This window comes from Eubalaena glacialis, chromosome 2 (assembly GCF_028564815.1).
Source record: "Eubalaena glacialis isolate mEubGla1 chromosome 2, mEubGla1.1.hap2.+ XY, whole genome shotgun sequence".
Lineage (NCBI taxonomy): Eukaryota > Metazoa > Chordata > Mammalia > Artiodactyla > Balaenidae > Eubalaena > Eubalaena glacialis.
In genome coordinates this window covers 120,681,176-120,708,284 of record NC_083717.1, presented here as the reverse complement: position 1 = coordinate 120,708,284, position 27,109 = coordinate 120,681,176, and the positions used below count along the sequence as shown (strand labels likewise).

Here is a 27,109-nt window from a genome sequence, read left to right as displayed (position 1 = left end):
ATTCTTCATCGCGGTGCGCGGGCCTCTCACTACCGCGGCCTCTCTTGTTGCGGAGCACAGGCTCCAGACGCGCAGGCTCAGCAATTGTGGCTCACGGGCCTAGTCGCTCCGCGGCATGTGGGATCCTCCCAGACCAGGGCTCGAACCCGTGTCCCCTGCACTGGCAGGCAGATTCTCAACCACTGCGCCACCATGGAAGCCCCTGTTTGTTTGTTTTTATGGGAAAATGTAAACATATACAAAGCTAGAGAAGATAGTATAATGGACTCCTACCTACCCATCACCCAGCTTAAACAATATCAACTCACAGCCTTCTTTCATTGATAAACTACCTCTCCATCCCTTCCCCTTATATTATTTTGAAGCAAATCCAAGACATCAAATTATTTCATCCATAAATATATTGGCATATATATCTAAAAGATAGGGACTTCCCTGGTGGTGCAGTGGTTAGGAATCCTTCTGCTAACGCAGGGGACATGGGTTCCATCCCTGGTCCGGGAGGATCCCACATGTCACGGAGCAACTAAGCCCGTGCTCCACAACTATCGAGCCTGCATGCTACAGCCTGTGAGCCACAACTACTGAGCCCTCATGCCACAACTACTGGAGCCCACATGCCTAGACCCCGTGCTCCGCAACAAGACAAGCCACCTCAATGAGAAGACCGCAAAGAAGAGTAGCCCCCGCTCGCCACAACTAGAGAAAGCCCACGTGCAGCAATGAAGACCCAATGCAGCCAAAAATAAATAAATAAATAAACAAATAAATAAATAAATGACACCCTACAAAAAAAAAAAGATAAAGATTCTTTACTTATAACTATAATATCATTTCCCTATCTAGAAAACAAAAAATCCAATAATCTGGAGCTTACATTTTAACAGAGGAAACAAATAAGGAACAAACAAGCAAACGAATAATGTTAGGTAATAATGACAAAAAATAAGATCCAGGTGATGGAATAAAGACTGATTTTCTATTGGGTGATCAGAGAAATCCTCTGCAAGGTGACATTTGATGAGAGACAAGCCTAACACGAGGGAGCAGAGCACGTGACTGTCTAGAGGAAGAGTGTTCCTCACAGAAGCTCCAGCTAGTGTAAAGGCCTGAAGCGGAGCTCAGTGTTCAAAGAATAGGAAGGAGGCCTAGGAGTCTGGGAGGACTAAGTGGAAGGAAGATTATACGGATATGATTTTGGAGTGGTCACCAGAGGCCATGAGAAAGACGACTTCAGATTGGATTCTAATTAGGTGTGATGAACAGCCACTGGAGGATTTTGAGCAAGGGAGAGATATGACCTGATTTACGATTTTTAAAAAATATTTATTTATTCATTTATTTGATTGCACTGGGTCTTAGCTGTGGCTCGCCGGCTCCTTAGTTACAGCATGCATGTGGGATCTAGTTCCCTGACCAGGGATCAAACCCAGGCCCTCTGCAATGGGAGCTCGGAGTCTTATTCACTGCACCACCAGGGAAGTCCTTGATTTATGATTTTAAAGGATTATTCTGGTTGCTCTGTTGAGAATGATGTATAGGAGGACGTTTTAGGACAACAGGTGTTGAAACAGGGAGCCCAATGGAATAGTCCAGGTGAGAGCTGGTGAGGAGGTGGTAATGAACCAGGGTAGTAGCAGTGAAGATGGTAAGAAGTGAGTCATTTCTAGATAAGTTTAAATTAACAGCTAACAGGATTGGCTGATAAACTAAATGCTGAATAAAAGATAAGAGAAAAAGGTAAGTCAAGGTTAACTCCAAGATATTTGGCCTGACCGAGGAGTGCCATTTACTCAAGTGGGGAATACTGGAGGAAGAGCAGGTTTGGAGGGGCACGCAGGCACTGGGCTTTTTTTTTTTTTTAATTAATTAATTATTTATTTATTTATTTATTGGCTGTGTTGGGTCTTCGTTTCTGTGCGAGGGCTTTCTCCAGTTGCGGCAAGCGGGGGCCACTCTTCATCGTGGTGCGCGGGCCTCTCATTATCGTGGCCTCTCTTGTTGCGGAGCACAGACTCCAGAAGCGCAGGCTCAGTAGTTGTGGCTCACAGGCCTAGTTGCTCCGCGGCATGTGGCATCTTCCCAGACCAGGGCTCAAACCCGTGTCCCCTGCATCGGCAGGCAGACTCTCAACCACTGCGCCACCAGGGAAGCCCGGCACTGGGCTTTTTAAGTTTCAGATACCTATTAAACATCCAACAGAGACATCATGTAGGCAGATAGCTAATTCTAGAATTTCTGGGAGAGATGAGGGCTGGATTTATAAATTTGGGAAATATCAGTGTGTAGATGCCACCGAAAGTCATAGGGCTGGATGAGATCACCCAGGTAGCGAGGGAGGATAGAGGAGAGGTTGGGAAGAGAAAAGGATCCAGCTGAGGAGCCTAAGAGGCCAGTGAGGTAGGGGAAAGCCAGAAGATTGGATCCCAGGAGCCAGGGCTGCTGTGAGATCAGTAAGCCGAAGACTGAGAAACGCTTGCTAGATTGGGCCCTGCGGTGGCTATTGGTGACCTTGACAGGAATGACTTCACCATGGGGATAGGGACAAAAGCTTAAGACTAGTGGATTCAAGCATGAATGGAGGTGAAGAAGTGAAAACAGGGGAGCGGAGAAGTTGGGTGGCAGCTGAATAGGGAAGTAAAGTCAAGGGAGGTTCTGTTAGTTTTGTTTTTTATAACAGAAGCTATTACAGCATATTTGCATGCTGATAGGAATAATCCAGGAGAGAGTAAAAAACTGATAATGCAGGAGAGAGAGGAGTAATTGCAGGAGCAAAGTTCCTGAGTAGGTAAGAAAGGACAGGGAATCTAGTGCACAAGTCAGGGAGATAGATACGCAGGAGCATGGACACCACATCTGTTTCTATGGGAGGGGAGGTAGAGTATGTGGGGAAAGATGTACAGATTTAGTGGTAGGAGGATGTGGATGTTTTCTTCCGCTTATTTCTATTTTCTCACCATGAAACAATAGGCAAGGATGTCAACTGAAAGTGAGGATTTGGGGGATGGTGTTGGTTTGCAGAGAGGAGGAGATAAGTGGAAGAGGCAATGACTACAGGACTGTGGTAGGATCGCTGGGCAGTGTTGAGGGCCTGCTTGAGATCTGTGCTCTATAAGAAATGATCTTTAAGTCAAACCCTGGATGGTGTTTTTCCCCTCTTTCCACAATCCAGTCCCTCTCCAGGCACTGAGGACTACATCTTGCTACAATTAGTCGGCACATCAGTCCATCGGTTATTATGTAATTTATGTATTTATTATGCATTAATGCACATCACCATTTATTCATTCATTCATTCTTTCATTCAATTATATATATTTTTAAATTTATTTTATTACTTATTTTATTTTTGTTTGCATTGGGTCTTTGTTGCTGTGCGCGGGCTTTTCTCTGGTTGCGGGGAGTGGGGGCTACTCGTCATTGCGGAGCATGGGATCTAGGCATGCGGCCTTCAGTAGTTGTGGCACGCAGGCTCAGTAGTTGTGGCTCGCGGCCTCTAGAGCGCAGGCTCAGTAGTTGGGGGGCACGGGCTTAACTGCTCCGCGGCATGTGGAATCTTCCCGGACCAGGGCTTGAACCTGTGTCTCCTGCACTGGCAGGCGGATTCTTAACCACTGTGCCACCAGGGAAACCCCATTCAATTATATTGATTGAGTGCCAGGCACCACTCTAGGTACTGGGGTTACAGCAATGAACAAACCAAATCTCTGACCTCAGGGAACTTCTCTTCCACATCTTAAAAGACAGGAACTCTCAGGACTTCCCTGGTGGCACAGTGGTTAAGAATCCGCCTGCCGATGCAGGGGACACAGGTTCGAGCCCTGGTCCGGGAAGATCCCACATGCCATGAAGCAACTAAGCCCATGCGCCACAAGTACTGAGCCTGTGCTCTAGAGCCCGCGAGCCACAACTACTGAGCCTGCGTGCCACAACTACTGAAGCCCACCCACCTAGAGCCCGTGCTCTGCAACAAGAGAAGCCACCGCAATAAGAAGCCCGCACACCACAACGAAGAGTAGCCCCTGCTCCCCGCAACTAGAGAAAGCCCGCGCGTGGCAATGAAGACCCAACGCAGCCATAAATAAATAAATTTATTAAAAAAAAAAAAAGACAGGAGCTCTCATCTTTGGTAAACACAAATCTTCAGTGAAAACCAATGAGGAGGTGGAAGTTTCCATATTTAAGTACTCAGAACTGAAGTCACCTAAATCCTTAAAAAGAATACCAAGTCGCCATGACAGATGGGCCCAGTGAAGGAGTGAAGGACGTGCAGCCTGCCTCAGGGAATGCATCTTTACTTCTTTCCCACTGGTGCTGGGCTGGCTCCATGGAATCTGGCCAAGTGCAGCAGACAGAACAGTAATCTGCTGGAATTTTTGTCTCTAGTGTCAGAGCAAGAATTCATCATTATCTCCAGAAGAGCAGGAACTAATGGACCATCATAACAGAACAGGGTCTGCTCCATCCAAATTCTCAGGACTACATAAACCCTAGAAGATACAACTTCCTTTGAATTTAGGAATATGTCCGAAAGGCAAACAGAGCATACCCTAAAAAGGGCTTATTAACTAAGGGCATCTCCTCATTTCATCTTCCTTTTTTTCGTACCTGTTTTGGCCTTTTCTTCCTTACTTCCTTCTTCTTTGCTCACTAATTTTCATCTGCTTTGCATTTTTAATGAAATAAAGTCTCTTAGAACCACTAGCTCAGGAAGCCACTGTTTGACTATAGGCAGTGGTCGCTGGAATTCTAAGAAGAAAGCTGGCTTTAATTGAAATCAGATCCTTTTTGACCCAGGTCCTAGAGAAATGGAAATAAAAACACAAATAAACAAATGGGACCTAATGAAACTTAAAAGCTTTTGCACAGCAAAGGAAACCATAAACAAGACCAAAAGACAACCCTCAGAATGGGAGAAAATATTTGCAAATGAAGCAACGGACAAAGGATTAATCTCCAAGATTTACAAGCAGCTCATGCAGCTCAATAACAAAAAAACAAACAACCCAATCCAAAAATGGGCAGAAGACCTAAATAGACATTTCTCCAAAGAAGAGATACAGATTGCCAACAGACACATGAAAGAATGCTCAACATCATTAATCATTAGAGAAATGCAAATCAAAACTACAATGAGGTATCATCTCACACCGGTCAGAATGGCCATCATAAAAAAATCTAGAAACAATAAATGCTGGAGAGGGTGTGGAGAAAAGGGAACACTCTTGCACTGTTGGTGGGAATGTAAATTGATACAGCCACTATGGAGAACAGTATGGAGGTTCCTTAAAAAACTAAAAATAGAACTACCATATGACCCAGCAATCCCACTGCTGGGCATATACCCTGAGAAAACCATAATTCAGAAAGAGTCATGTACCAAAATATTCATTGCAGCTCTGTTTACAATAGCCAGGACATGGAAGCAACCTAGGTGTCCATCATCGGATGAATGGATAAAGAAGATGTGGCACATATATACAATGGAATATTACTCAGCCATAAAAAGAAATGAAATGGAGGTGTTTGTAATGAGGTGGATGGAGTTAGAGTCTGTCATACAGAGTGAAGTAAGTCAGAAAGAGAAAAACAAATACAGTATGCTAACACATATATATGGAATCTAAGGGAAAAAAAAAAAAAAAAAAAAAGAGGTCATGAAGAACCTAGTGGCAAGATGGGAATAAAGACACAGACCTACTAGAGAATGGACTTGAGGATATGGGGAGGGGGAGGGGTGAGATGTGACAGGGTGAGAGAGTGTCATGGACATATATACACTACCAAATGTAAAATAGATAACTAGTGGGAAGCAGCCGCATAGCACAGGGAGATCAGCTCGGTGCTTTGTGACCACCTAGAGGGGTGGGATAGGGAGGGTGGGAGGGAGGGAGATGCAAGAGGGAAGAGATATGGCAACATATGTATATGTGTAACTGATTCACTTTGTTGTAAAGCAGAAGCTAGCACACCATTGTAAAGCAATTATACTTCAATAAAGATGTTTAAAAAAAAAAAAAAATTGAAATCAGAGTTTCCTTCTGACTCTGGGCAGGTAGGTGCGAGAAGAGTAGAGTGGGAGCGTGGATTGTGAGTTCCCTCCCGGAAGAGATTTGGGTCTTCTCTTAGTGACCTCAGACCTTATAGCTCTGCTACAAAGAACAAGAATAAAGTGCTTGTCTATTGGGTCCAGAAAAAAAAAAGTCAGGGGAATTCCCTGGCGGTCCAGTGGTTAGGACTCGGCGTGTTCATTGCCGGGGCCTGGGTTCGAACCCTGGCTGGGGAACTAAGATCCTGCAAGCCGTGCGGCGCGGCAGGAAAACAAATAAAAGTCAAGAATGGAGTGAATGTGCTTTGTGCGTTAACTCTACCCCTTTGCATTAACAGATACTTCTTACCTGTTGTTTCAAAAAGGGAATATTGAAACATGGCAGCGTTTTTGTTCAGCTACCATACAAGCAGCATGCCCCCATGCCATATCCCTCTTCGTGCAGTAGATGTCAGCCTCACACAGCCTTTCTCTTCCTAAGTACAGATTCCTAAGAAAACGACCCTCTTACCCACCCTTTCCCTGGGTAAAAAGATCAATTTCTTCCCATCTTCAGCATGAAAAACAACAGTAAACAGTGACTCAGATATTGGAAACAGAGTTGCACTAAAGTACTTGGAAACTGACCAAACTGAGGACTATGGGAAGGGGTGACAAATGGAGGCGTGGGGGGCAGATTAAGACCTGTGGGTCTCACTGAACGGATGTTAGGTGTGGCATCAACGCGGGTCTCTAAAAGCACAGTTATGACACCAATTCAAGAAGCGTGGACATGGCCCTGATCAAAGGTTTTCTGTTTCCCTCAGAAGAAGCTGAGGCATCAGCAAGTAGCTGTAGCGTCCTGGGAAGATCTCAGTGTAAACCATTGATATCCCACTTGTCCAAAGGTGTCTTATCTTTGTCCTCAGGTAAGACATTCTCTGAGCTTCAGCTTCCTAATCTTTAAAATAGGGAAAAATTACAGCCTTGTCTACCCAAAGTATTTAATGAGGGGAAAAAAAAAATCAAGATATTGTGCAGAAAACAGTTTGTAGATAATGTACTATTTAAATGTAGACAACAGATTTAAAATTATAAAGGCATATGTAGAATCGAGTTATGAATAAAAAAGAATTCAGTGCTAAAAATTTAATAACCTTCAGTTAATTATTTCTATAGATTTTTCCCAACATATCACGCGAAGACCTTTCTTTCTCTCCTGCGTTCAATGTTAACCATGTGGAATTTTGACACACTTAGGATTTATTTCACAAAAAGATCCAAACCTGAAGGAAGCCTTATAATATGAATAAATGGTCCTGTTTATTTAGGGGGTGGGGTGGGGAGATTCCTTTTCCACCTTTTACATTGTACCATTAATAGACAATCATAAGCCACTTATAAACTCCAAGTGCTAAAGAAATAGAAATATTAAATTTCAAAAACGCTTTCTTTCCAATTGGGTGTGCTTAATACCATTGCATCCCAAAGTTGTATTTGATCCCACTCCCCCTTTAGCTTCTTAGTTCATACGCTGAGATGGCTAAAGCTTACCATATTGTGATCAGTTAGCACCAGTTTTGGCAAGAGACCTAAAATTCATCACATTCATGTTTTATCTCATATTATATCTACACCATTTGAATTGAAACATTACTGAAGGAACTCATGTTTGAGAGCAGAAAGATTATTTGTTTTATAACTTGACATTGAAATTTGAGCAGAAGTCTTCAAACCAGATGGTTGATGCTTTCTGATATTGTCAGGAAAGGCCAAAAGCAATTCAAAATTTTTTCATTTCCCATGACTCATCCCCTCCCATGGAGTTTTGTGCTATATATTCCCTGCTTTGTCTGCTCTTTTTGTTAAAAATCCTTTTTACATCACCACCCCCACTTTTTTTTTTTTTTTTTTTTTTTTTTGCTGAGGCTTTCAATTTGCTATATCTTGAACTGCAGAAGGAGAAGCCGTTGAACTCCTAACCTTTGAAACCTCTTAATACTTGCTGAGTGGTCAAGGGGCGAAGTGGAAAAGATTGCTGATTGGACTTTACCCCATGTGGAAAAGCCCTTCCTACAATAGCTCAACCATCCCCATTTTAAGGAATTATTTACTTCCCTTAAAATCCAAAATCATTTGGAACATTCTGCAAAAAGTGAGGCCAATTTCTGTACTTAGTGGTCAGCTTGGGGAACTTTATTTTTTAGACTCACTTTAAAATCAAGTGCTTTTGCATAATGTATGTAATACAGATTCAAAATAATTTCATTTTAGACTTACAGTGTTGTCTGCTATATTGCTTCTTGCTGTTTTTTTTCAGAGTACTTTGCAATTATAAATAGATGTCATTGCTCTCACATAAGGCAGTAGTTTCTGGGTAAAATTCTTCACAGAAGCCAAGATACAGTATCAGTACAGAAATAAGTCATCTCTTAACATCAACAATCTGCTTCATGATCAGAGAGGTGCTTATAACTCCCCACCCCCTCTCCAGTCTGCCTTTCTAATAATTTATAGATGCCAAAATATTAGAAGCTGTGAAAGGCCCCATTCCACCAGATTTTGTGTCATTCTTTCCTGGGACCAGAGTGGGGGGGGGTCTTTTTTTTTTTTTTTTTTCCCCTGTTTCAGATAACACTAAATAAGAGCTGCGAACGCTGAGGCTACCACCTCTTCCGGGTAATTTTGTTTCCACGCTATTCTGCACAGCTGCTCACAATAATACTAAATGAACCTCTTTTCCATTATTCTTAATTCTTTCCATTCCCCTCTCCCACCCTGAATTTCCTCCTATTTTCAGATACTTGAAGATAATGTCCCTACAGCCTTCTCTCCTGTATCCTCAAATCTTCCAGACATAAGTATTTTAATACATTCGCCAGTGTATTTCTGATGGTGCTAAAGTGTCTGCACAACCGGTGCCTTATTTATAAAGCCCACATCTGCTGAAAGACCTGTAATGCTATACCAGCTCATGAACTCTCCCGGAACGGTCGACATGGGAGGATTTTTAATACTTCCACTACTTACAAAGAGAAAGATGGAGAAAAGAGAGCCGATCGATTACAAAGAGAAATTTTTTAATCCATCTTCTCGGTGATTTTGGGGGGCTGTGTGCTGCTATTTACATTGAACAGGAAGGAGGAGACAGGATGGATAGGAACGGAGGAGGTGGGGGCGGAGCTAGCTCAGCACATAAAACCCCTCGCTAAAAGGGGAACACGTTCGTTTGAGCCAGAGCCACTCTCCTGTAACCACGGGAGATGGGGCAGTCTGTGCCGTGAGGACGGAGATCGGAAGAAGGAAAACAGGGACAAGAAAACAAGCGAGACCGAAGAGGACATCTGGAGAAAGCGGAAGGCAGGAGACGGGGAGGGGAAAGCAACCCACGCCAGGTGGAAACAGGACCTAGAGCAAACCGGTCGGGTCCACAGTTGTTGTTTCTGGGAGAGAAGAGAGTACCGGAAGATTGCCTTTTTTCCTGTCAGTTAATGAAAACTACTTTTATCCTCATCATAAAAGAAAAGGCTAAGGGGAGGTAAAGACAATCTGTTTTCTTAGGGGAAGAGCTGAGGGAAATCCGGACTACCTCTTTGAAGCATCTGAAATAAGCCACTGCCTGGTACACATTGCAGAAAGGTCCTGGTTTCTGAAGAGCTACATCCTTTTTCAGGAGAATTCCAGCCGGAGTAGCTGGTACAGTTCTATTTTTATATTTAAATATCTATGTCTCCCCCCTGCCGCCCCCAACAACACTTACCTTGTTTGTAAGCACGAGTGACAAGAAAGTGTCAAGGCAGAGTAGGAATATTTTCATTTTTCTCTTTTATCTGCCTGGGTCTTTTTTTTTTTTTTTTTTTTTTTAAAGAGGGTAGGAGTGGTCCTTATCACATCACGGAAAAGGACATCTCCATTTGAAAGGCTTTCTCTCTAAATATATTTACACCCATATGCATTAGAAAGAGAGATACCTTTCGGAGGTTGAAATCCTACTGAGAAACATGGAAAAAGGAGCCAGGCACCGAAACAACACTGAAAAGAACCACCCAGGTGGGAGCGAGCCGGAGGCCAGCCCCGAGACTGGTTCTGGAGGGGGCGGAGTGGCCCTGAAGAAAGAGATTGGATTGGTCAGTGCTTGTGGTATCATTGTAGGTGAGTCCAATTCCTTTCCCCACCGACCACTCCTCCCCGTCTGGTGGTCCTCTTGTAGAACCTTAACCCCTCATTCCCCCAACCCCCATAAAGCACTATTTCTGCTTCCTCCTCCCCTAGAAAAGAGTTGTCATTCACCTGTGCTGTAACCTATTCCCACTGGTCAAGTTTGAGAGGTATAGGAAGTGCTGTATGTCATACATCTCTTCCTCCAAACCCGGCTGAGAAGTTCTGTCCAGTGTTCACGGAATGGAGCAAATAGGGGCACACACCTGGCTGATGGTCATTGTTGCCTGGGAGCTTGTTGAAAATATAGGTCTCCGGGCTCCACACTTGAGGGTTCTGATTCAGGTTGACTTAAGGTAGGGCTGGGGAACCTAGATTTTTAACAAGCTTTCCTGCAGCCATCTCCTTAGCAGGCTGTGGACTGGCTTTTGAGACATACTTAGTCGCTGTTTCACTGTTTACATTATATGAGACTATGGGCCTAGGGGGTGTGTAATAATAAAAATAGCTACAAACAGCAGTATAAGAATGCTTTGCCTTTCTATAGCTTTTCCACCTTATGCAGCACTTTCTCTTGGCAAAGTACATGTGATAGGGGTGTTATTCCCATTTCACAGATGAGGAAATAAATTATGGAAGAAAAGAAGAGACAGATTTTGCTTTTCTGTAAATGTGTAGTTGGCAGTTTCTCTCGTTGCTTAATGGAGTCCATGTAACATCCATGTCTCTTAACATCCACGGAAGACCCTGTGAGGTTCTCAAAGGGAAATGGGAATAACTAGAATGGGGAGTCCGGCTGGGAGGCTTTGAAACTGGGGGAGCCTGAGTGTCCCCGAAAGTGCCAGTGCAGGCCACTCCAACCCCCTAACTGCACTCTACCGGGCAGGGGGTCCCAAATATGGCTCCATCTCGAGACAACACATATTCCTCTTTCCAGAGAGGCCCTAGAGATCGATGGGCAATGGCTCATTACTGTCCTCACTGCAGAGGGTGAGAGTTTCTTCTGCTGTCTTTGGTAGAGGGCTTTACCTTTTTCCCAGAGAAAGGGGCATGGGACAGTCAGGCCAGATAGGTTCCTGTGCAGACTTCCTTTTGAAGGCATGTAGTGTCCTGGTGACCACAGCACCTGGATAACCCCATGGTCCTCATGGTAGCACAGAGGCATGTTGGCACCTGAGCAATGGCGGCACTGGAGAACACCCTTGAAATCAAATAAAATCAGTACAGTATTCAGATAGTCCTCTTCACCTCTACACCCAGCCTTCACACATCATGTTATCTCTACTCTGCTTTCAAAGTGGAATCCCACTTTATCTAATTCTCTGACTCTGGGAGGTTTTCCAGGCATCTACAGTTTTAAGAAAGGTAATGTTATTTTAAACAATTATAGTCATGATTTGAATCTCTCATTACCTTTTCTGTCTCTCCTTTATTTCAGTTGCTCTAAAAAATGAGATCAGCAAAGTACTCAATATGTACAGCACATGCCAATTTAAGGTCTGTAAATAGCCCAGAGCCTGTTACCTCTTTCACCAGTTTGGCTGAGAGGATTAAGAATTTTCCCCCCTTTGGGAAGGTTCTGTTTTATACACAGAGTGCACACCCACATACACACAAGCACAATCAGACCTCCTTCCTGCCTCAGCCTTGCTCACCCACCCCTACATATGTGCAGGTATTCAAGGGTAGAGAATATTCTCCTATATACTGAGCTTGTTTTTGTCTCTTTCTTTAACGTTTGTCTAAGACTATGAAGAAATGGGAGTGTCCAGGTATAAGAGGTATAGTTTTAGTTGGGTGAATGCTACTACTGATTTGTCCACAGCCTCATGGATAGCACTTCACAATAAGAATAGTCCCAATGCTCCCATTGGTATTATAGCAACCAGAATAATAACTCTGGTAGTCTATGGTGAAAAGAGATCCCAAATATGTGATTTCAGAGAAATCAGGATATTTTTCCAAAGTGCAAGAGTCCTTGTACAGTTAATAGTCACGATTGTATCTCCATTTAAGCTGAGACACACATTTCCCCTTTAGGGTGATGTGGAGACGAAATCCTTTCCATTTCCCCTCCTGTGTGGCTGTTGATTTACAAATGTGCTGAGTAGCTGCCCTGTCCTCTAGAGGGGTTTCCGAGTGGATGACAGTGATTCAAGTTTTTTCAAGACCAAATGCAAAAATAGAAATGGCATTTTTCACATGGAATTCAGTGATCTGGTGTGCAGTGTCAACACTGTGGAAGGAAGAGAATATGAAGGCAAAAAGAGAAAGGAAATTTCCTAAGTGAATCAGGTCATGAGGTATGGGAAAGTAGCAACTGCCCCAAATCTATCTCATATCCAATTGACTTAAAGGGATAAGTTAAACTATGTTTCATAAAACCTCATAAAATTTCACTCACAATCATCATTGATGGTTTAAAGTAGGAATAACAAAATGGCAGGTGTTACAAGAATATAAAATGAACTAATAGAGGGCTCATGCCCTAGAATTATTTATAATCTGACTGGGGAGATGAGATTTATATGCATTAGACAGAGAACATTGAAAATTTATGATATGGTTGAGCTGTGTAAGGAGGACAAAGTTAGGTGAATGGTGAGAAGCACAAAGAGAGAAGTTCTCACCCAGAACTAGATTAAGAAGCATCTTGAAGGACATGGAGAAAGATGGAGTAGAGAAGATAATTCTGGGAGATTTGGCAGGTAGATGGAAAATGACTAAACTGTTATTTCCTTGAGCAAAACAATGTGTCATATAAGTCTCTGAATCTTTAGTGCTCAGCAGAGTCCCTGACATGAAACAGTTACTCAAATGACTGTTGAATTTAATTGAGCCTTGGACAAAAATCTGAAGACAGTAGTAATAAAAAGTATTTATCTGAAGGGCTCTTGGGAACCTGGCTTGAAAATCTTTAAGCCAGGAATAATTTCATCAACTTGGAAATGAGGTTGACCTGTTTTTAATTTTCTAACATCACCTCTGCCCTAATCTAACCAGGCTATTGCTCTCCACATACTTGGCCAAGGAAACCTGTTGGCTACAGGTGAACTTAGATCTCTCCATGAACGTGGAGTCACCCCCAAATCTAAGGAGAGTATGAAGGAGCAGCAAAATTCATTAATTGATGCTATCAAAGCTACTGTTAATAGCTGTCATTATTAAACACTTATTATGTGCCAGACGCTGTCCAGTTACCAAACATACATTGTCTTATTTATCCCTCACAATAATCCCGTGTGGTAGGCACTTCTTCGCCCTTCCTCCAGATAAGAAAATAGAGGCTCAGAGGGACAAGCAACTTGTTGAAGGTCACACAGCTGAAAAGTATTGAAGACTCAAACCTAGAGCTTGTCTGAATCCTGAATCAAACTTGTAAGCACTGTTCTCTACTCTTTTAATTTTCATGTCCTAAAAGAGGTGTTTTCATTTAGATCCTGGGCAGAGGTCCTTATTTGTTTTTATAGATGAAGCAGTTAGTGTTGCGTTCCAGGCGAGGAAGTGTCCCAGTATAAATGAGAACTGAGCAATCGGCTGGGAGTGGAAGAAGGTACCGTTCTGGTACAGCTGCAGGAACCCTTGTGGGGGAGCCTGAGGTGCGCTGGCTCAGCTACTGCAGGATGTGATCAGCACAGACCACGCTCCCATTAACTCTCCCACATGCACACCTTTCCTCTCTGGACCAGCATTCTTTGCAGCCATGGTAGAGGCGCCCACAGAGTTCCTGGCTGTTTAGGTCACTTTATATCAGTTATGTATTTAGGTATGTACCCAGAATCTAGGTCTGAAGGCACTAGTTCAGCTACAGAGCCTACAGAAAAGATTCATGATTTGTTAGACCATTTTGTTTTTAGCACAATGTATGTTTATGGGGGACCTTGGTATATTTGCTGCAGAGCAATATTGGATGCAGGTCTAGCTATTAGACCACTGTCTTTCAGCTAACAAGATGTTTAAAAAATAGTATTTATTGAGCTCTTACTAAATGCCAGTTCCTGTGCTATAAACTCTTTACATATATTACCTTATTTAATCCTGACTACAGTCCTATGGAAATAGGTATTATAACTCTTTTATTTTTTTAATTAATTAATTAATTTATTTATTTATTTATTTTATTTTTGGCTGCATTGGGTCTTCGTTGCTGCACGCGAGCTTTCTCTAGTTGCGGCGAGCGGGGGCTACTCTTCGTTGCGGTATGTGGGCTTTTCATTGCGGTGGCTTCTCTTGTTGCGGAGCACGGGCTCTAGGCGCTAGGGCTCAGTAGTTGTGGCTCACGGGCTCTAGAGCGCAGGCTCAGTAGTTGTGGCGCACGGGCTTAGTTGCTCCACAGCACGTGGGATCCTCCCGGACCAAGGCTCGAACCCATGTCCCCTGCATTGGCAGGTGGATTCTTTTTTTTTTTTTTAATTTATTTATTTATTCATTTATTTAATTTTTGGCTGCATTGGGTCTTCACTGCTGCACGCGGGCCTTCTCCAGCTGCAGCGAGCGGGGGCCACTCTTTGTTGCAGGGCGCAGGCCTCCCATTGTGGTGGCCTCTCCCGCTGCAGAGCACGGGCTATAGGCGCACGGGCTTCAGTAGCTGTGGCATACGGGCTTCAGTAGTTGTGGCTCGCAGGCTCTAGAGCGCAGGCCCAGTAGTTGTGGCGCACAGGCCCAGTTGCTCCGCGGCATGTGGGATCCTCCCGGACCAGGGCTCGAACCCGTGTCCCCTGCACCGGCAGGCAGACTCCCAACCACTGTGCCACCAGGGAAGCCCCGGCAGGTGGATTCTTAACCACTGTGCCACCAGGGAAGTCTCTATAACTCTATTTTAAACATGGGGAAATTGAGTCACAGAGCTGGGAAGTAATTTGCCTGGGATCACACAACTGACTACTGAGATGGTCTGACTCCACAGCCAAAGCTCTTAGCCATTCCCCGTTTCTAATTGGTGACCAAGAGAGGCAGGAGGGAGGCTGGTGTGTATTGTGTGGTGGGGCAGTGGGACATGCAGGACCATAACCCTGACATTGGAGTCTGGAAAGACCGTGGATGTCTGATGCTGGAAAAGTTGGGGGGAAACTTCTTTTAAAGGCTATTTGTCAACAAAGAAGTGTGGCTATAGGTATAACCATACTGAAATGGCACTGGACTGATTTGGAAATATTTCAAGTCCAAAAGATTTTCAGACCCGTGTGTTTTTACACCACTTTAGAAAATTTTACATTTTACTCTCTAATTTGATGTATTAGCTTTCTAATCCCCCAAATGTCAATTGGATGTTAACCAGAGGCTGGAGTGTGAAAATTGCTTCTCGAGTTTGTACTTCAATTTTTTTTTTTAAACATGGAAGGATTAGCATTTGGTTCATTCATGATGAAAACATGTTTAAAACTGTCATTGTTCTCAAAGAAAACTCTGAGACAGAAGCCAACTAGGACACTTGTCAAAACAAACACATCGGGGCTTCCCTGGTGGCACAGTGGTTGAGAATCTGCCTGCCAATGCAGGGGACACGGGTTCGAGCCCTGGTCTGGGAAGATCCCACGTGCCGCGGAGCAGCTGGGCCCATGAGCCACAATTACTGAGCCTGCGTGTCTGGAGCCTGTGCTCTGCAACAAGAGGGGCCGCGATAGTGAGAGGCCCGCGCACCGCGATGAAGAGTGGCCCCCACTTACCACAACTGGAGAAAGCCCTCGCCCAGAAACGAAGACTCAACACAGCCATAAATAAATAAATAAAACAAATACTAAAAAAAAAAACAAAAACCAAACACATCTTAGTGAATAGAGAAACGCTATACCCAGCGGTGTAATAATAATAATAATAAGTAGCTACCATTTCCTAAGCACTACTACGCACCCAATTCATAGTACCTGATCAGTGCTTTATGAATATTCTCATCTAATCCCGTGAAATAAGTACTGTAATAGAAAGGACGGGATTGAATGAATAAGTAACTGAACAGTGGCAGAGCCAGGATTCCCACCCAGGTCATTGAACTCTGAAGCCACTGGGCTTAATCAAAATGCTCCACAGCATGGAGCTCAGGGCGGCTGGAACCAGAGATCTTGTTGCTTCCTGCCAGGAACCAGCAGGAGACACTTAGGGTTAGGGAAAGAAAATAGAAACCCAGCAGGTAAAAAAATATGTTCCAAGAAACAGAACCAAACAGCCCATTCTGTTTAGAAAAGCAGCAACAACAAAAACACACTGTACCCAGATCAGATGACCTTCTCAGAGAGGCCAGCACCATACGTATCACTTTTTCTGAATTAAATCGGCCTACTGAAGTGGCATGGAGGTATGGGGCATACTGGGTGAGGCTTTCAAGTTGCCCGGCTACCAAGGTTTTCTGCTTTCCTCTGAGGGTTAATCCAGCAGCACAGCTGCCTGCAAAGAGATGCTTCAGGAATGTCTGTTGTTGCTCTTGTTGTTTGGTTGTTATTTTTGGGGGGGTGGTGAGGGGTTATCAAAAAAGCAGGCATGAGCAAATAATCCCAAGAATATATTTTGAACCACCCCAAACAACAGAAAGTTAGGAGTCCATCCCTTCTAATTTTTAACTCCCAGCCGAGCGTACAGAGCAAGAAGGATCATGCCTTGTTCCCCTCCCAGAACTTGCCTGCAAAAGAGCCCTCCCCACCCTCACCCCCCCACCGGCTCTTCTCCCTGGACATCTGGAGTGGCAAAGTGCAGACAGCTCCCTGGCTCAGGGGTAGGGGCTGCTGGTCATAGGATTCGGATCGGTCCATATTTTAACATTTCGCAAACACTCATTCAGCATTATGTGCTAGGCCCTGTGCTAAGCACCGGTAAATTTTATTTCTGAGAAGCCAAATTTTCTCTCAAGTCTATTTTAAGCTGTTTTATTTATAGAACGAATGAAGTCTGAGCTGAAAAGCTTTATCGATTGCATCTTATCCCTCATCGTTCGACATGGTCATGAGTCTTCCCATTGGTTTGCTCCCTGCTGTAAATATCTTCAGTATTACCAGTGACGTCACTCCTGGGGAGAGAGTTTCACATTATGCCTTAAGATGTTCTGGGCAACCTCACACTGACCAGCATATTGTGAAGGCCGATTACCCAGAGTGTGTTCCATTGCTGCAGAATTGTTAGTTTACTTTTCTCACTATATATAGATTTTCAAGGTGTCTGTTTGTACATCTGTGAGATGCGTAATGCTTTAGCTGCCCCTTTAGAGTACAATTCTGCATAGGGTGTTTACTCAGCAGCTGATACAGCCAGGTCAGGTTGCCTTAGGGATAAGGAGACATTTGTTAAGTGGGCCCTGATGCTGGAAGTAGGAAGCATAGAATGAATTTTTCCATGATTCGTATCAGCATGTTGTGGAAAGGGAGGAATCATTGATGATATCACAGAACAGGAAGAGCTTTGGAGATAGTCCTGGATTTTTAAACTACTTCCCTATTTACAAGCGTGGTAACCTGGAACAAGTTAATTATCAGTAAAATAGAAATTTCTTGTGGAGTATTAAAATAAGGCTGGTATCCTATGGTATATGTTCAGTAAATATTAGTTTCGTTCTCTCCTTAAGCTCATCGTCCACCACCCCCTCTTCCCCCAATCGCCACTCCCACCCCACCTCCACACTCACTAATTCTGGTTTAGAAACGTAGATTAGATTAGGTTGATTGGGTGATAGGAAGAACTGGCCAATTCAGCCCAAGTCTGACCTGTTTATCAAGCAGCCAGTGCTTTTCCTTTTCTCTCTGTTGACTTGAGTCTACTTACTCATCAGCTTCTTGTGCTTCCCCTGTTCCAGGAAGCTTTTTTTGAACAGCCTCCGCCAGTGACCTTTTCCATCCCTAACATCTTGTCATGAGTCATGATTGCACTCATGCAACTTCTGCTCTCCCTGGTGGTGTCAGTTCTGTGTCCACCTGCATCATGTTCACTTCTCCGCATGATTCCCTGAGGGCAGGGACTGAGTCTTTCTCATTTTCACATCCCCATGTATTCAGCCTGGCACAGGGTAAGTGCTTAGAAAGTATTCGTTGAAAAATAGCAGTCAGTCTAAGCCAGATCATCCATTAGAGATCTGTCTGCCAGCAATGTGAATATGCTTTATTTTTTTGGCCACATTCAGGATGTTAGTTCCCTGACCAGGGATCGAACCTGCGCCCTCTGCAGTGGAAGCGTGGACTCTTAAACACTGGACCGCCAGGGAAGTCCCTGAATATGCTTAACAATACCGTACACTTAAAAATGGTTAAGGTGGTAAATTTAATGTTGTGTGTTGAAAAAAAATTTTTTTAGCTTAAAAATGAGTTATTCTCATAAATAATAAATTTTTGCACTTAGCAAAAAACAAACAAAACACCAAGCACCCAAATCTCATCTAAGTTCAGATTTGAAAAGGACTTTAGGAATTAACCAGATGATGACAGGCTTATCTCAACCTTGGCACTATTACCTTTTGGGCCAGATACTTTGTTGTTTTGGGGGGCTGTCCCGTGCAGCATCCCTGGCCTCTACCCATTAGATGCCAGTAGCACTCCCTCCCCAGTTGTGACAGCCAAAAATGTCTCCAGACACTACCAACTGTCCCCTGAGGGTGGGGAGATGGTGCAGAATTGCCGCTGGATGAGAACCACTGAGGTAGACAAAGCCTCTCACTGCTGGTGCCTGGTTTCCCAACCAGACAGGGAGATGCTGGAAGCCCGATGTGAATCCTTAATGGTCATTTTTGAGGGCTCAGCTCTCTTAGCCCCTCAGGCCAGGATGCCTGGCTTTCAATGGCTGGTGGGTGGTGGTTGGCTCCATCTATTATGTTAAAAGTCCATGTGTGAACAAGTGCTTCCCAATTACCTTTCGAAGCAAGCATGTACAGAGTGGGTGCTCAATAAATTCTTCTTGAGATGTAATTACCTGTTGGCCACCCACCTGTGGCATCTAAAAATTGTACCCAGACAATGCTTCATGGTCCTGGCTCTGCAGTGCTATTTCAGAGCCAAACTTCCAAAGCAAGACCATTATTGGTGTCTTCTAGAGATTATCTCTATCCCTACTGCTATAAATCCTAGTAGCTCCTTATATTTGCTGGCATTAAATAGATTATAAAGTGTTTCCACGCATGTGTGATCGCCTTTCATCCCCACAACAACCCTGTGAGGTAGGCAAGGCAGGAGCAAGTATTCCCATTTAACAGATGAAGTAGGGGCTCTCAGAAAAATTCAGGTCACACGGCTTATGAGTGGCAAAGCAAGAACTCAATGGCTCCTCCGACTCTTAAGTCTAGCACCCATTTCACTCTTTAGCATGGAATCCGAACCAGCAGAGTCCTAGAGCGCCTTCCACATCTCTGTTCGGCAGGAGATGGCAACACCACAGGGTGTGTGTCGGAGTCTTGACCAGCCGTCACCCTGAGGTAGCTGTTTGTACAATCCTGATAGGAAGTGGACACAGGGTGAGAGGCATGGTGAGATTCCAGGCCTGCCATGAGGATCAAAGTCCGACCTTGATATGCTGACCCTACTTCCATGCTGTTCCCCTAGTCCTGAAAACGCTGAGACCCTCCCAGCCACTTTGTGGGAGAAGCACAAAGAAGGTTCACCTTGGCTTTCTCTGGACATCATAGAAAAGGACAGAACCTCCAAGGGCCAGGAAAGCTCTGGCTAGATTCCAAGACGAGCATGAGTCAGTAGGGAAGGCCAAAGCCTTTTGAATTTGAGCGTCTGTTGGGCATTAGAAGTCTGTAATTCCGGGCCCTAGGAAATTCTTTGATGGCTACAGCCTTCTAGCATGGACAGGCCTGGAAGTGAGTAAAGCCTTAATAGGAATCACATGGGTATTTGCCCACAGGTGAAGTCAGCAGTTATTCATGGCAAATGTGGATTTTCTCAATTCCAGCAGTTCTTCTAGTGACAACTTGCCCACTAATACAACTTGGCCCCTTTTTAATGGAGTGGTTCACTTGGCTTTTCTTTGCCAGAACAAGCCAAGCTGGACCTCATTGTCCAGGCATTCTAGGACTGATTTTTCACTAAAGGAGATCTATGTGATGGGATGGTTATTTTCCCAATTGGGGTGGATGAAAGAGAGGATTGAAACCCTGACCTCCAGTACCTTGGCTCTACCAGACAGTTGGGCAACTCATTCTTGAATGGCTTTGTAGATGATGAGTCTAAGAGGAAAACAATGGAGAAAAAAAATCCCTGCCATAATCAACTTTCTTCCAACTTCTCATCAAGAAAAGTTCATAGCCAAGGTAGAAAAGCCCTTTCCCAGTTCTCCTTTTTCTTTTTCTTTTTTTTAATAAATTTATTTATTTTATTTATTTATTTCTGGCTGTGTTGGGTCTTCGTTGCTGCACGTGGGCTTTCCCTAGTTGCGGCGAGTGGGGGCTACTCTTCTTTGCGGTGCGTGTGCTTCTCATTGCAGTGGCTTCTCTTGTTGCAGAGCGTGGGCTCTAGGTGCACGGGCTTCAGTAGTTGGGGTGCACGGGCTTAGTTGCTCCGCAGCACGTGGGAGCTTCCCAGCCCAGGGCTCGAACCTGTGTCCTCTGCATTGGCAGGTGGATTCTTAACCACTGCGCCACCAGGGAAGCCCCCAGTTTTCCTCTTTCAAAGCCACTCCAGATAACCCTCATTTGGACAGTGTAAGGTTTAAAAGCCCTGCAGTTAAGATGTGTGTTGTGTAATTTCTAGAGGAGAGGCAGCTTGGAGTAGGAGGAACCCTTGGGCCAGGAGCCCAAGGTCATGCCTCTCGTCCAGGCCTTGCTACCTATGCAGTATGTGACTTTGATCAAGGCTCTTTGCCTCTCTGAACCTCAGTCTTTGCAAAGGTAAATAGGGATGATAGTGCCTGCCCTGTGCACCCAAGAAAGTAGCTGTGAGAATCAAGTAAGGTAATGGACATGAACATTTTGTAAATCATCATTGAACGTGGTATTGCAATAGAAGGAAAGAATCAGATCTGTGTTCCAGTTCCTTAATAAGCATCTTCTGTGAACCATTCTCATTGCCTATAGGGTGGAGCATGTAAAATTGACAATTTTCAGGGAAAAGCTTAAGGCTGTGACAGAAGATTTAGGTTCTAATCCAGTTACTACTAACTTACCCTGTGATTTAGGCAAATAACTACCTCTCTGGGTCTCAGTTTCTTCATCTGTAAAATAGGGATAATAATACCTCCCTCATTTTCTCCATTTGGAAAAATGAGAATAATAGTTGCCCCACTTTCTTTCCCCATAAATTGGAGATGGTAATAGTAGCCAGTCTACTCAGCAGTGAAATGAGTGGGTTGCTTTACTCATTTGCCTACAGTACACACTTGACATATTTCAAAGCTTTTGGAGGCTCCAGATAAACAGGTATATTAAATTGCTCTGTGGAGATCAGTTCTAGATTGACATCAGACATCATTTATTCGGTAAATATTTATAGAGTGTTTACTATGTGACATTTCACAGGTAAGCAATACAGTTTCTGCTTTCACAGAGCTTGCAGTCTTAGTGGGGGAGATATATATTAATCAAATAATTACACTAAAGATTGTATATAATAAGCATCACTTTTTAAAAATTTATTTTTATTTATTTTTTTATTAATTTAATTTTATTTATTTTTTATACAGCAGGTTCTTATTAGTTATCTATTTTATACATATTAGTGTATATATGTCAACCCCAATCTCCCAATTCATCCCACCACTCCACCCACCACCCCCCCCCCCCCCCGCCACTTTCCCCGCTTGGTGTCCATATGTTTGTTCTCTACATCTGTGTCTCTATTTCTGCCCTGCAAACCAGTTCATCTGTACCATTTTTCTAGGTTCCACATATATGCGTTAATATACGACATTTGTTTTTCTCTTTCTGACTTACTTCACTCAGTATGACAGTCTCTAGATCCATCCACGTCTCTACAAATGACCCAATTTTCTTCCTTTTTATGGCTAATATTCCATTGTATATATATACCACAGCTTCTTTATCCATTCATCTGTCAATGGGCATTTAGGTTGCTTCCATGACCTGGCTATGGTAAATAGTGCTGCAATGAACATTGGGGTGCATGTGTCTTTTTGAATTATGGTTTTCTATGGGTATATGCCCAGTAGTGGGATTGCTGGGTCATATGGTAATTCTATTTTTAGTTTTTTAAGGAACCTCCATACTGTTCTCCATAGTGGCTGTATCAATTTACATTCCCACCAACAGTGCAAGAGGGTTCCCTTTTCTCCACACCCTCTTCAGCATTTGTTGTTTGTAGATTTTCTGATGATGCCCATTCTAACTGGTGTGAGGTGATACTTCATTGTAGTTTTGATTTGCATTTCTCCAATCATTAGTGATGTTGAGCAGCTTTTCATGTGCTTCTTCTTGGCCATCTGTATGTCTTCTTTGGAGAAATGTCTATTTAGGTCTTCTGCCCATTTTTGGATTGGGTTGTTTGTTTTTTTGATATTGAGCTGCATGAGCTGTTTATATATTTTGGAGATTAATCCTTTGGCCGTTGATTCGTTTGCCAATATTTTCTCCCATTCTGAGGGTTGTCTTTTTGTCTTGTTTGTAGTTTCCTTTGCTTTGCAAAAGCTTTTAAGTTTCATTATGTCCCATGTGTTTATTTTTGTTTTTATTTCCATTACTCTAGGAGGTGGATCAAAAAAAATCTTGCTGTGATTTATGTCAAAGAGTGTTCTTCCTATGTTTTTCTCTAAGAGTTTTATAGTGTCTGGTCTTACATTTAGGTCTCTAATCCATTTTGAGTTTATTTTTGTGTATGGTGTTAGGGAGTGTTCTAATTTCATTCTTTTACATGTAGCTGTCCAGTTTTCCCAGCACCACTTATTGAAGAGACTGTCTTGTCTCCATTGTATATCCTTGCCTCCTTTCTCATAGATTAGTTGACCGTAGGTGCATGGGTTTATCTCTGGACTTTCTACCCTGTTCCATTGATCTATGTTTCTGTTTTTGTGCCAGTACCATATTGTCTTGATTACTGTAGCTTTGTAGTATAGTCCGAAGTCAGGGAGTCTGGTTCCTCCAGCTCCGTTTTTTTCCCTCAAGACTGCTTTGGCTATTCGGGGTCTTTTGTGTCTCCATACAAATTTTAAGATTTTTTGTTCTAGTTCTGTAAAAAATGCCACTGGTAATTTGATAGGGATTGCATTGAATCTGTAGATTGCTTTGGGTAGTATAGTCATTTTCACAATATTGATTCTTCCAGTCCAAGAACATGGTATATCTCTCCATCTGTTTGTGTCATCTTTGATTTCTTTCATCAGTGTCTTATGGTTTTCTGAGTACAGGTCTTTTACCTCCTTAGGTAGGTTTATTCCTAGGTATTTTATTCTTTTTGTTGCAGTGGTGAATGGGATTGTTTCCTTAATTTCTCTTTCTGATCTTTTGTTGTTAGTGTATAGGAATGCAAGAGATTTCTGTGCATTAATTTTGTATCCTGCAACTTTACCAAATTCATTGATCAGCTCTGGTAGTTTTCTGGTGGCATCTTTAGGATTCTCTATGTGTAGTATCATGTCATCTGCAAACAGTGACAGTTTTACATCTTCTTTTCCCATTTGTATTCCTTTTATTTCTTTTTCTTCTCTGATTGCCATGGCTAGGACTTCGAAAACTGTGTTTAATAATACTCGTGAGAGTGGACATCCTTGTCTTGTTCCTGATGTTAGAGGAAATGCTTTCAGTTTTTCACCATTGAGAACAATGTTTGCTGTGGGTTTGTCGTATATGGCCTTTATTATGTTGAGGTAGGTTCCCTCTATGCCCACTTTCTGGAGAGTTTTTGTCATAAATGAGTGTTGAATTTTGTCAAACGCTTTTTCTGCATCTATTGAGATGATCATATGGTTTTTATTCTTCAATTTGTTAATATGGTGTATCACATTGATTGATTTGCATATATTGAAGAATCCTTGCATCCCTGGGATAAATCCCACTTGATCATGGTGTATGATCCTTTTAATGTGTTGTTGGATTCTGTTTGCTAGTATTTTGTTGAGGACTTTTGCATCTATATTCATCAGTGATATGGGTCTGTAATTTTCTTTTTTTGTAGTATCTTTGTCTGGTTTTGGTATCAGGGTGATGGTGGCCTCATAGAATGAGTTTGGGAGTGTTCCTTCCTCTGCAATTTTTTTTTTTTTTTTTAATTTGGCTGCGTTGGGTCTTCATTGCTGCATGCACTCTTTCTCTAGTTGCAGTGAGCAGAGGCTATTCTTCGTTGTGGTGCGTGGGCTTTTCATTGCGGTGGCTTCTCTTGTTGCAGCACACAGGCTCTAGGCATGTGGGCTTCAGTACTTGTGGCTCACGGGCTCTAGAGTGCAGGCTCGGTAGTTGTGACACACGGGCTTAGTTGCTCCATGGCATGTGGGATCTTCCTGGACCAAGGCTCGAACCCATGTCCCCTGCATTGGCAGGCAGATTTTTAACCACTGTGCCACCAGGGAAGTCCCCTCTGCAATTTTTTGGAAGAGTTTGAGAAGGATGGGTGTTAGCTCTTCTCTAAATGTTTGAGAGAATTCCCCTGTGAAGCCATCTGTTCCCGGACTTTTGTTTGTTGGAAGATTTTTAATCACAGTTTCAATTTCATTATTGTGATTGGTCTGTTCATATTTTCTATTTCTTCCTGGGTCAGTCTTGGAAGGTTATACCTTTGTAAGAATTTGTCCATTTCTCCCAGGTTGTCCATTTTATTGGCATAGGGTTGCTGGTAGTAGTCTCTTAGGATGCTTTGTATTTCTGCGGTGTCTGTTGTAACTTCTCCTTTTTCATTTCTAATTTTATTGATTTGTGTCCTCTCCCTCTTTTTCTTTTTTTTTTTTTTTTAATTTATTTATTTATGGCTGTGTTGGGTCTTCGTTTCTGTGCGAGGGCTTTCTCTAGTTGTGGCAAGTGGGGGCCACTCTTCATCGCGGTGTGCAGGCCTCTCACTATCGCGGCCTCTCTTGTTGCGGAGCACAGGCTCCAGACGCGCAGGCTCAGTAATTGTGGCTCACGGGCCCAGTTGCTCTGCGGCATGTGGGATCTTCCCAGACCAGGGCTCGAACCCGTGTCCCCTGCATTAGCAGGCAGATTCTCAACCACTGTGCCACCAGGGAAGCCCTCCCTCTTTTTCTTGATGTGTCTGGCTAAAGGTTTATCAATTTTATTTATCTTCTCAAAGAACCAGCTTTTAGTTTTATTGATCTTTGCTATTGTTTTCTTTGTTTCATTTATTTCTGCTCTGATCTGATCTGATTTCTTTCCTTCTACTAACTTTGGGTTTTGTTTGTTCTTCTTTCTCTAGTTCCTTTAGGTGTAAGGTTAGATTGTTTATCTGAGATTTTTCTTGTTTCTTGAGGTAGGCTTGTATTGCTATAAACTTCCCTCTTAGAACTGCTTTTGCTGCATCCCATAGGTTTTGGATCGTCGTGTTTTCATTGTAATTTGTCTCTAGGTATTTTTTGATTTCCTCTTTGATTTCTTCAGTGATCTCTTGGTTATTTAGTAACGTATTATTTAACCTCCATGTGTTTGTGTTTTTTACGTTTTTTTCCCTGTAATTGATTTCTAATCTCATAGCATTGTGGTCAGGAAAGATGCTTGATATGATTTCAGTTTTCTTAAATTTACCGAGGCTTGATTTGTGACCCAAGATGTGATCTATCCTGGAGAATGTTCCGTGTGCACTTGAGAAGAAAGTGTAATCTGCTGTTTTTGGATGGAATGTCCTATAAATATCAATTAAATCTATTTGGTCTATTGTGTCATTTAAAGCTTGTGTTTCCTTATTAATTTTCTGTCTGGATGATCTGTCCATTGGTGTAAGTGAGGTGTTAAAGTCCTCCACTATTATTGTGTTACTGTCGATTTCCTCTTTTATAACTGTTAGCATTCACCTTATGTAATGAGGTGCTCCTTTGTTGGGTGCATATGTATTTATAATTGTTATATCTTCTTCTTGGATTGATCCCTTGATCATTATGTAGTGTCCTCCCTTGTCTCTTATAACATTCTTTATTTTAAAGTCTATTTTATCTGATATGAGTATTGCTACTCCAGCTTTCTTTTGACTTCCATTTGCATGGAATATCTTTTTCCATCCCCTCACTTTCAGTCTGTATGTGTCCCTAGGTCTGAAGTGGGTCTCTTGTAGACAGCGTATATATGGGTCTTGTTTCTGTATCCATTCAGCAAGCCTGTGTCTTTTGGTTGGAGCATTTAATCCATTCACGTTTAAGGTAATTCTCGATATGTATGTTCCTATGACCATTTTCTTAATTGTTATGGGTTTGTTTTTGTAGGTCCTTTTCTTCTCTTGTGTTTCCCACTTAGAGAAGTTCCTTTAGCATTTGTTATAGAGCTGGTTTGGCGGTGCTGAATTCTCTTAGCTTTTGCTTGTCTGTAAAGCTTTTGATTTCTCCGTTGAATCTGAAAGAGATCCTTGCCGGGTAGAGTAATCTTGGTTGTAGGTTCTTCCCTTTCATCAGTTTAAATATATCGTGCCACTCCCTTCTTGCTTATAGAGTTTCTGCTGAGAAATCAGCTGTTAACCTTATGCGAGTTCCCTTGTATGTTATTTGTCGTTTTTCCCTTGTTGCTTTCAGTAATTTTTCTTTGTCTTTAATTTTTGTCAGTTTGATTACTATGTGTCTCGGCGTGTTTCTCCTTGGGTTTATCCTGCCTGGGATTCTCTGCACTTCCTGGACTTGGGTGGCTATTTCCCTTCCCATGTTAGGGAAGTTTTCGACTATAATCTCTTCAAATATTTTCTTGGGTCCTTTCTCTCTCTCTTCTCCTTCTGGGACCCCTATAATGTGAATGTTGTTGTGTTTAATGTTGTCCCAGAGGTCTCTTAGGCTGTCTTCATTTCTTTTCATTCTTTTTTCTTTATTCTGTTCCGCAGCAGTGAATTCCACCATTCTGTCTTCCAGGTCACTTATCCGTTCTTCTGCCTCAGTTATTCT

The 27,109-nt window shown here is 42.9% G+C and overlaps 1 protein-coding gene and 1 long non-coding RNA gene across 3 annotated transcripts in view; one reads left to right on the top strand and one right to left on the bottom strand.

The window, feature by feature from the left end:
* Positions 1-1,906: 1,906 nt before the first annotated feature.
* Positions 1,907-10,140, bottom strand: LOC133084286 (uncharacterized). Its single transcript, XR_009699415.1, has 3 exons — positions 9,789-10,140; positions 4,609-4,800; positions 1,907-2,184 (listed from the first exon to the last, which is right to left on the bottom strand). It is a non-coding gene; the product is annotated as an uncharacterized LOC133084286 (long non-coding RNA).
* The window catches only part of SLC7A8 (solute carrier family 7 member 8), a 57,523-nt gene continuing 39,680 nt past the window's right edge, over positions 9,267-27,109 (top strand). The window contains exons 1-2 of one of the 2 annotated variants that reach the window (XM_061180640.1): positions 9,267-9,724; positions 9,988-10,180. In XM_061180640.1, the coding sequence (XP_061036623.1) occupies positions 10,030-10,180 (151 nt within the window). In that variant the 5' untranslated portion in view covers positions 9,267-9,724; positions 9,988-10,029. Of the gene's footprint in view, positions 10,181-27,109 lie in introns of both variants that reach the window. The other variant, XM_061180639.1, reaches the window with a different exon arrangement.